Raw genomic sequence first — 9980 nt, 5'->3', positions numbered from 1 at the left:
CGGCGCCGCCGCTGCTGCTGCTGCTGCTGTTGCTGTTGCTGCTGCTGCTGCTGCTGCTCTGCTCCTCCAGGCTGTGACTCTTCTGCTTCAGTGAATTTCAAGACCTGGTGGTGCAGGAGATGTTGCGTTGAAAACAAACACAAATAATCACTGGATTTTTCAGCTGTGACCTGTTAGTCATGCAGAATGAATTTAATTAAAAAAAAAAAATTTTGGCAACAGCTTTTGAGGCAAGTCTCCACAAATGCGCCAGTCAACACCTGCTTTACTACCACAGCTTTTGATGACTGAGATTATAATGATCGGCCTATCAATCACTACGATGACATTTCCTTGTACTGTACTTGTATTAATTAGCTAATACTCTGCCTAAACAACAGTAACCAGACCTGTTCTTGAAAAAGAACAGGTCTGGTGATGTAAAAAAAATTTTTTAATTTCTAAAAATTAAAAAAAAAAAAATCACTTTTAGATGATGCAATACAGTAGTAGGTGCTTATATAGAGACAAAGATTTTTGATACTAAATCTTTATATATATCAATGACAATGTCTTTCACGGGTACTTTCACTTACCTTAAATAAATAAACTAAATGTTATATTGCATTTTTACTGTGATTACAATTTGGCCATATCCTCACGATAAATATTTAAATAACTTTTTTTTAAACCATTTTTTTCAAATGTATTAATAATTTAATAAACCAATATGTGATGCCAGACCAAATCTAAGGTGTGGTCACGGCGAACTACTCTGCGCCTGTGTTCTTACACAGGCGTGGCTCTCTCCTGCTTTTTCATTTCCACAGCCTTAGCGATGGAATCTAACAATGCGACTGACTGTGCCGTACCTCTGACATCTGCGTCTTTGTGTTGCCTCTGGCCCCCAGCATCACCATGGCCAGAGCCGAGGAGATGCTGAAGGGGGAGAAGAAGACATTGGCCGTCTTGTCGGTATTGCCCAGTTCTTTGAACAGATCCAGACAGAAGGTGGTGTTGGCCTGGGACAGGGTGCTGGATGATGCCATTATGGCTATGGAGAAAATGCTATTACAGTTAGATAGTTAGATACACTGATGCCATTATGGCTATGGAGAAAATGGTATTACAGTTAGTGCTGCACAACCAGCAGCTGCTAAAGGAAAAACAGAGAACCATATAACATAAAAACAGAAACGAGTGTTTAAGTAAACCATTCTGTTGTTACGGTCCCTACTTACAGGATTGGTTTTCGGCTCTGCGGCAGGCTCTGAAGTCACCTCTGAAGTCAGACAGTGAGCTCTCAGCACAAAGGCATCTTCCTATATCTGCGAACCGCTGCTGGACACACCCCCAGAAACACAAACAGGTTTTCTTCCTCATGATGAGGCTTATTAACGACAAACTCTGCTCACTATTCTTTACTAATACTTCTTTAAAATCATATTATAGTGACGTTTATAATGTCTTTATTATATTTGATACAATTGCAGATTACTATTGTAATTGTTGTTGTTTTTTTTTTATTTAAGTATCACCAAAGTAAATCCTCTTGGTCCTGTTGTCTACATCAGTGGTTTCAGCCAAAAAAATCCAAATGTTGTATTAATTGTGCATGGTGTATTTCAGATTTTTTTTAATTCCAAATGTTGTATTAAATGTGCATGGTGTATTTCAGATGAAAACGTAAATGTGAAAATGTGAATTTTCCCCGTGTACCACTCGAGAGCGCTAGCGTACCACCAGTGGTACGCGTACCACAGTTTGAGAACCACTGGTCTACATCAGTGAATTTCAACAATAATCCCGTAGAGCACCAGCCTATTAAAAAAAAAATGCTACACAGCGCCACCCACAGGTCAGGAGAGATTTTAGATTAATCTTCATGTCCCTGTTGATCTAATATTTACTCCTGACTTGTGATGTGATACAGTGGTAGGACAAGTTGGTGCCGAGCGGCAAACCTTTGCTCCAATGATTATCAGCTTATCACTGTGTCGATCATCAGTTGTTGTTGTTTTTTTGTTTTTTTGTTTTTTTTCTGACCCGTGACCCAATATGACATCGCATATTTCTGGCGACCGCAGAGACTTTTTATTTTCTAGATTTAGTTTTTGACCATGGTTGTTATACAGTGTTCCGTCTAGTATCGCGGTAGTTGCGTTCCTACTGTGAAAAGGGAAAAATCGCGAAGTAGAGGCATTTCTTTTATTCTTTTGTATTTATTTTTATTATTATTATTATTATTGTTGTTGTTGTTGTTATGAATTACTAGACAGAATTTTTCAGGTGACCCTGTGTTCCTAGAAAAACCTTGGGCAAAGGTGTGCCACCAACCTGTCCTGCCACTGTATCACATAACAAGTCAGGGGTAAACAGCACAGTCCAAATGAATGTATCGAGATAATTATCTGGGGGAATGGAGTTCTTTTCTTTTTCTTTTTTTTTTTTTTAAATAAATCCATTTTATTTCATGTGATTTCCAATTGAAAATTAAGACAGACTTTTTTTTTTTTTTTTTAAATTTTACAAACATTTTTAAATGAAAATGAAAATAAATGGTTAAAACATTTTAACCCTTTTGTCCCCAGGGACAATATTAGAGGGCTGAGATATTGGGTGTGTCAGGCAGGAGGACTTTTAAAGAGTTGCCACATCGAAGTCAGAGACTCTGTTCCTGAGACTCTCTACCTGAACAGCTGCTGCACTCCACCACAGTGTTGACTGTGAGTATTATACCTTTACTTCTGAAATAGTTTATGAATCTGTAAAGCGTCCTGCAAGATTAAAACAGTGTGTTCTGTCTGTGGGTGATACAGTGCCCCCGTCTGGTGCGGTGTGTTAAAAGGAAGTGTCATGTTTTCTTTTTAGACACAATGGCGTCCTCAGAGGCACTCTCACGAGCCAACACCGAGTTTTGTCTGGATCTTTTCAAAAAGCTGACCGAGAAGAACAAAACAGGAAATGTCTTCTTCTCCCCCTTCAGCATCTCCTCGGCTCTGGCCATGGTGATGCTGGGGGCCAGAGGCAACACGCACACACAGATGTCAGAGGTACAGCACAGTCAGTCACAGAGTAGTTCACCATGACCACACCTAAGATCAAGTAATGGTTTAAAGAATATTAAAAACGAATAATAATCTGACTTAAATAGTTCATGTTGCTACTGTAGGTTGTTGATAAATCAAACACAGGGGAAGTGAAGCGAACGGAAAACAAACAGAAAATGTTATTTAAACATTCATCATGATGAAATTATCATAGTAAAAATGCAATATAAAATGTATTTTATTTGTATTGTAGGTAAGAAAGTACCTGTAAAGGCTAGTGTCATATATACTATATATATATATATATATTGTACATATGCTGTGTTTATATATATATAAATTACATAATATCAATATATATGTATATATATATATAAATATATATATGTAAGTGGGTTTTTTTAAACTACTTTTTCTTCAAGAACAGGTCTGGTTACTGTTGTTTAGGCAGAGTATTAGCTGATTAATGTCGTCGTAGTGATTGATAGGCCGATCATTATAATCTCAGTCATCAAAAGCTGTGGTAGTAAAGCAGGTGTTGACTGGCGCATTTGTGGAGACTTGTCTCAAAAGCTGTTGCCAAAAATGTTTTAAATAAGTTCATTCTGCATGACTCACAGGTCACAGCTGAAAAATCTAGTGATATTTTGTGTTTTTTTTTTTTTTTTCAACGCAACATCTCCTGCACCACCAGGTCTTGAAATTCATTGAAGCAGAAGAGCGGGGGGGAGAGAAGCGCAAACGCAAACAGCAGCAGCAGCAGCAGCAGCAGCAGCGGCGGCCGTTTCCGACGGGGCATGTTTGCATCCATGACAAGCTGGTATACAACCTAGGTGGCGTGTTTTACCAACATAAGTTTTGGGCCATATCATCAAACTAAATTTCTTCATCACCCACTTTGTCGTTGTTATGCCGCTGCAGTGTCTCAACTGCAGTTGGTGATTGGCGTGACTGCCAAAACCAACAAAAATGTTGACTGACTAACAGGAGTGTCTGTTTGTTTTAGTTTTTTTTCACCAGCTATAATTTCTGACCTACTTAAGATAAAAGCTATTGCTCAATAACTACTTTGTTAAAACTAGCTTAATTCAGTGTTTTAAGCCAAAATGAACAGTGAGAGATATGTACTTTGCAACAGGAAGGAAAAATCAAAAGAGAACGTAGTTTATATTCTTAAATGCAGGTTTAATTTTTGATGAAGTTCCACTCTTGAACAGTGTCGGATTTTTAGATTGTTTTTTTTTTTATTTTATTTTTTTTTACTTTCTTTCACTCTTTCAACCAGGATTTTGTTTGTTGTATTTAGACAGCAGGTAAAAGCACAAAGCGGTCATTCAGTGGGGGGAAATTAATATGTAGCTTCCATACAAGTTGATGCACATTGTAAAAAGACAAGAACATTCCATGGCAGTTTTCCAAACCCTTAATTTAAGACCAAGTAAAGTGAGAAAGAACTTCCTGGTTCAGTAAGGACGTTCCATGATTACACTGAGGAGCAGGTTGAACCAGGGAGAATCATGTATGGTGACATTGAAACGTGATAGCCGTCTGGGACGTTTCTGCGATGACTGCGACTGTTGAGGAATCTTTGCAGTTATACAACCGCATTAAATCTGCTTTGTTTGTTGTAACTTGTTGTCGCAAAATACGGGTTCCAATTACCCACAGGTTTCTGGATATGCAAAATGGTAACATGTGGAGACACATTACTGAGCTGCAGTCATGGCACGCCACCTTAGATGATCGTAAAACCCACCGTGTCCCCAGTGCATTGCATCCGTCAGTTCAGGGGTGTCAAACTTGGAACATGGAAACACATGAAGTGTTTTTGTATCTTTTTATTTTTCAAAATTCATCGAGCGGGCCGGATTGAAACCCCGAGCGGGCCGGTTTCGGTCCGCGGGCCATATGTTTGGACCCCCCCCCCCCGTGTTTAGTGGTTGAAGATGAACTTCTTTGACCTGCAGTGTACATGTAATTACACCAAGCTTTACAGAATGTAATAATTGCTACCTGTTCATTCACAGCCAGAGGCGTGTGATGACTCGTGTCCCAGCTATAGGTGCTTTCCTGTATTAAACTGAAATGAACTGAGGCGCATCTTGCTGAACATAACAGGAATATGATCAGAGAAAATGACATCTTGTAATGTCACTGTTGCCGTCCGATATCTTCATAATCAGTCTTTCTTCATCTTACTTCATTGACCTCAGTGAATCCTACTGTTTTTTTGTTTGTTTTTTTTTTTTACCACACAGTGTCCGAAAGACAAGCAACTCAAGGATGAAGTCCACGATGAATTCAATAAACTGCTGAAAGCCCTCAACGAGCCAGACGGTCAATTCACCCTTTGTGTTGCCAACAGACTCTACGGCGAGAAGACCTACGAGTTTGTTGAGGTGATCGTTTGATGAATGCTGATGTATGCTTGATGTATGACTATCAGGATAGTATAGCAATATACCAAACAAAAAAAACAACAAAAAAAAAAAAGGTAGATATTTCAAAAAGGTCTGTAATTGAGATACTTCTGTCTGATTTTCCTAGTTTTCTTTCGTGGATAAAGAGATATACTAAAAATATGGTCTACCTTTTATAGGATTTCTTAAAGAATAGCAAGAAACACTACAGTGCAGAGCTGGAATCCGTGGACTTTATGAACAGCCACGAGGAAGCTAGACTCAACATCAACACCTGGGTGGAGAATCAGACCCAAGGTACAGTACCAGAGCCTCGACACGATGTAAAAAAAAAAACGACAAAATGCACTAATATTAAGAAGATTAAAAGCTACCATTTTGTAAAATGTGTTCTTCCGACACTCAGGGAAAATTAAGGACTTACTGGTGAAGGATGTGGTGGACAACCTGACTAGGATGGTGCTGGTCAACGCCATTTACTTCAAGGGCGACTGGCTGAAGCCGTTTTTGGAGGGCGAAACTAGGGATGACAAGTTCAGAGTGAACAAGGTGAAAAAGAATCTGAGTCAAACACGTGAACAAAAACAGAGGTAGTGGTTATCGCTCTTGCCTTACAGCAGGAAGATTACCGTTGGTTCGATCCCTGGTCTTTCTATTAAGAGTTTTCATGATCTCCGGGTTTATGTTTTTTTTTTTTTTTTTTATTTTCTTCTGTTGCCTGTTTTCAGAATGAAACTAAACCAGTGAAGATGATGCACCAGAATGAGAAGCTTTGCTTCAACCATGATGTTCTATTCCGGCTTAAGGTAAACAAGACGTCCATCAGAGAATTAGCCACTCCTTGCCTGAGCCAAAAAAAACAACGAGTTATTGGTTTTATTTCGATAGAAGAAATCTGTGCCTATTGTTCCAGTTTTTTGGAAACATCACTTATCCAACCAACGACGATCCTTACAAACTAGTTAATGTTACGTTGTACATGTAATGATATGTTGGTCACATTAAAAAAGGCCTGCAGCTAGTATGGGGTTAAATTGTCCCAAAGTTTTTACCTTTAAGAGTCACCTTTTATCACGTTTTGTTTGCTTCTGCCTAAAGAGTCACCTTTTATCACGTTTTGTTTCTAGGCCTTTTTGTTATTTCCTTAATGGTAATGTTTACGGGACAATGTTGTGATGTACAGGTCCTGGAGTTGCCTTACAAAGGCAGAGAGATCAGTTTGCTGATCCTTTTGCCCGCGGATATGGAGGACGATTCTACTGGTTTAGAAAAGGTAGGTACAGTCCAGGGTCTAGGTTTACGCACAAAACTACCAAATCGTGTGCGTTTCATGGTTTCTGTGTCTCAGCTGGAGAAGGAGCTGACCTACGACAACTTCATGAACTGGACGAGTCCAGACAGCTTGTCGACTTATGACGTGGAGGTGGGTCTTCCACGCTTTAAAATGGAGGACACGTATGACATGAAGGACGTCCTGGTCAGCATGGGCATGAAGGATGCCTTTGACGTCAACCTCAGTGACCTCTCTGGTAAGACGTACAGAATATTTGGTCCACAACAGGGGTGGTTCGGGGGTCACATACAGCCTAGACGTCAAGACCAGTACAATCATCACATAATTACAAGTATAATACGTAATATATTAAATTAAGTGTATTAGGAAAATGTTCATATTTAACGAAATATCTCTATATTTCTCAAGGCAGTTGTTACTACTTTTAGCATTTCTACACCATCTGTTGGGGAAACATGGGTATTGCAGGGAAAAGGCAGAATTATAATATATTTTTTGAAAAGTTTGGCGGGCCCAGATTAAAAAGCTGAACAGGCCGCATTCAGCCCCCGGACCTTAGTTTGCCCACGCCTGGGTTAGCGCATTAATATCTTATAGACTCCACAAGGTGTCAGTATACTCACTCTGTTATGATGCCAACTGCTCGTTGTGTTATTCCCTCTGTAACAGGCATGTCTCCTGGCCAGGACCTGGCCCTGTCCAAGGTCGTCCACAAGGCTTTTGTGGATGTGAATGAGAAGGGCACTGAGGCCGCTGCAGCCACAGCTGCCGTCATGCTACTGACCTGTTTTTTGTCACCCAGAGGCACATTCATCGCAGACCATCCTTTCCTCTACTTCATTCGTCATAACCCCTCCAACAGCATTCTGTTTGCCGGCCGCTACTGCTCCCCTTGAGCGTCGCCACGTCCTGTACACTCAGCATTATAGCGAATACCTATAGGACTGAGTGTAACTATTTACGCTGGATACAGTAGACGTCACATACAAACTGTAACGCGTCTGAACTCAACCATGTTGTTTCAAGTGTCGTTGCACATTAAATAAAGTCGGTCTCGCAAATATTGTAATTCGTATTTATTCTGCTTTTATCTCAAGGTCATCAGGCTAAAACCACACCGTTTGAACTACGTATATCAAAATGCTATTGAAGGATACTTTGGGATCTACATAAAGTAGACTGCAACCAAATGTTTGTTTTTTTCGAAGGTAAAACCGTGAAGGCTTCAATGACATGTGCTGCTGAGGTTACGTGTTGATGTTGCTACTCCTCCCCTCTCAGTAGAACGTGCAGTACAAATACGAACAAATAGCATTTAGTTTATCCGGTTGCTAATCTATATAGATATTTTAAAAAGCTACGTAGAAATACCCACTGTACTGAAGTCCATTTTGCTCATTTATTGAGTACAAAAAAAAACAGCTTTATCGGCGAGTCATTCGAGGACAAGGTCATAAAAAAACAAATTCACCCTCAAAAGTAGAGTGACCACCTTTCCCGCTTTACGTCGTATTGCACAGCAAATTTAGCTGTTCATATCGGTTAACCGACTTTCATGTTTTCGTCACGAATGGGTTATATAATCCACAGGAGTTGATGGTTTTACAGTGACCTATTTAATAATAATAATAATAATATGTTGTTTTGTCTTATCTGCTCATTTTATGTTAAATGTGGAAGTATTAAGATAATGCATCAATAAATATGTTACATTTTAAAAGTTTAGGTTATGTTTTGGGAACTATAGAGTTTGTGTTTGTTTTACGGAGGTAAAAGGCAGGAAACAGGATTGGCTTTAACTAACTGCGGTTGTCCCTCATTGCCCCACTTAAACCTGCTTCCTGTACCGCATTTTTGACTGTTTGGAGGTGGTCACCCTACGCAAGAGTCTTAACTCACCTCGTGTTTTACTGTTACTCTGTATTGTATTTACCAGCGCCCTCTTCTGGCCCTTCCAAAAAATGCCTGGTTAAAAATGGCTTCAGATTGAACTCGTATTAGAGGAACTCCACAAGAAGACATGGCACTGACGTTTTTTATTCATGTTTATTTTTTCCATTTCATGTTAATAAGCATAAAATACAACGTTTGGGTCCCCTTTGATATTTTTACCAGTTTCATGCAACTTCATGTTTAACATACTTCGGTGGCAGAGATACTCTTTGGCTGATACATTTTACAAAGTGCAAAAGGTAAACAGCTGTAAAAAAAAAAAGCGTACATATTTATTCTTAATTGAATTTTTTTTTCAAGTAGTTTTCGCTATATAAAAGCAAAGATTGGCCTTGCAGGACATTTCTCACCTCATGCATTTTCAGATAGAAACTGTAGCCTTTATATGGAGTGCGCGGCCTGAGCGTAGCCACGTGACACATTCACGCGGGGGAGCAGAAACGACCCACGAAGAGGACGCTCATGGTGGGGTTATGGCGAATGAAGAAGAGGAACGGGTGGTCAGCGAAAAACAACGAAGGAATCATTAGGGCGCGTTCCGCGACGATCGCGGCAGTGGCAGCCGCCGCCTCAGTCCCCTCTTCGTTGACCTCTACAAAGGCCTTATGGACAACCTTTGACAGAACCAAGTTGTTTGCTGGAGACAAGCCTGTTAGCGGAGGAGGAAAGAATTGTTTTTTTTCCCCCCAAAATAAGTGGTTTATTTAATACCACAGATATGATTGTGCTGTAATGTAACGTACGACGTACCGGAAAAGTCACTTTTCGATACATCGAAAGCATCGACCATGCCCATGATCTTCAGGACATCGTTCAAGTCGTAGCTCTCCTCCATCTTGAATCGAGGCAGCCTCACCTCCAACTCGGTTTGGCCCATTAAATCGGGACGAGTCCACTCCACGAATTTGTCATAGGTGAGCTCATTTTCAAGCTGTGGTGCGCAGCACATGGATCGAGACTTGCTGTGAAACAGTAACCCCCGACTTACAGCGTGCGTACGTACGTGCGCGTGTGTGCACATACCTTCTCTAAACCCGTCGTGTCGTCCTCTATGTCATTGGGCAGGAAGATGAGCATGCTCAAATCCTTCCCTTTGTAGGGCATCTCTAGAATCTGCCAAATCGGAAGCAAACAATCCAATATATCAAATACAATCAGAAGGTTGACTATAAAAATAAATTATATATTTTTAAATAAAAAAAGGACATTACTTGCAGGTTAGCCTCAGGAATAGCGGCAATGGAGAATTTACTCTTCTGCTGCATCATCTTCACTGGCTTCGTG

General features: G+C 40.1%; 4 protein-coding genes across 6 annotated transcripts in view; 2 read left to right on the top strand and 2 right to left on the bottom strand.

Moving 5' to 3' along the window:
- Positions 1-1294, bottom strand: part of LOC103377060 (leukocyte elastase inhibitor-like) — a 5009-nt gene extending 3715 nt beyond the window's left edge. The window contains exons 1-3 of the mRNA XM_025054686.1: positions 1221-1294; positions 852-1033; positions 6-104 (exon numbers count right to left, since the gene is read on the bottom strand). Coding sequence (XP_024910454.1) covers positions 6-104; positions 852-1028 — 276 coding nt within the window. The 5' untranslated portion in view covers positions 1029-1033; positions 1221-1294. The remainder of the gene's footprint in view (positions 1-5; positions 105-851; positions 1034-1220) is intronic.
- The window catches only part of LOC103377061 (leukocyte elastase inhibitor-like), a 12657-nt gene extending 4851 nt beyond the window's left edge, over positions 1-7806 (top strand). The window contains exons 2-12 of one of the 2 annotated variants that reach the window (XM_025054734.1): positions 1223-1348; positions 2571-2705; positions 2851-3032; positions 3724-3849; positions 5288-5428; positions 5629-5746; positions 5856-5998; positions 6178-6255; positions 6633-6722; positions 6798-6978; positions 7413-7806. In XM_025054734.1, the coding sequence (XP_024910502.1) occupies positions 2856-3032; positions 3724-3849; positions 5288-5428; positions 5629-5746; positions 5856-5998; positions 6178-6255; positions 6633-6722; positions 6798-6978; positions 7413-7639 (1281 nt within the window). In that variant the 5' untranslated portion in view covers positions 1223-1348; positions 2571-2705; positions 2851-2855 and the 3' untranslated portion in view covers positions 7640-7806. The remainder of the gene's footprint in view (positions 1-1222; positions 1349-2570; positions 2706-2850; positions 3033-3723; positions 3850-5287; positions 5429-5628; positions 5747-5855; positions 5999-6177; positions 6256-6632; positions 6723-6797; positions 6979-7412) is intronic. The other variant, XM_025054735.1, reaches the window with a different exon arrangement.
- mkxa (mohawk homeobox a) overlaps positions 1-9980 on the top strand; it is a 1121182-nt gene that overhangs the window by 987233 nt on the left and 123969 nt on the right. The gene's annotated exons all lie outside the window — the stretch shown is intronic.
- Positions 8408-9980, bottom strand: part of LOC103377059 (leukocyte elastase inhibitor-like) — a 5914-nt gene continuing 4341 nt past the window's right edge. The window contains exons 7-10 of the mRNA XM_025054750.1: positions 9908-9980; positions 9720-9809; positions 9447-9627; positions 8408-9345 (exon numbers count right to left, since the gene is read on the bottom strand). The exon at positions 9908-9980 is cut by the window's right edge and continues 5 nt beyond it. Of these exons, the coding sequence (XP_024910518.1) occupies positions 9119-9345; positions 9447-9627; positions 9720-9809; positions 9908-9980 (571 nt within the window). The 3' untranslated portion in view covers positions 8408-9118. The remainder of the gene's footprint in view (positions 9346-9446; positions 9628-9719; positions 9810-9907) is intronic.

Source organism: Cynoglossus semilaevis, chromosome 3, assembly GCF_000523025.1.
Source record: "Cynoglossus semilaevis isolate Cse_v1.0 chromosome 3, Cse_v1.0, whole genome shotgun sequence".
Lineage (NCBI taxonomy): Eukaryota > Metazoa > Chordata > Actinopteri > Pleuronectiformes > Cynoglossidae > Cynoglossus > Cynoglossus semilaevis.
The sequence above is the reverse complement of the archived record's forward strand: the minus strand, read 5'-3'. Positions and strand labels throughout refer to the sequence as shown.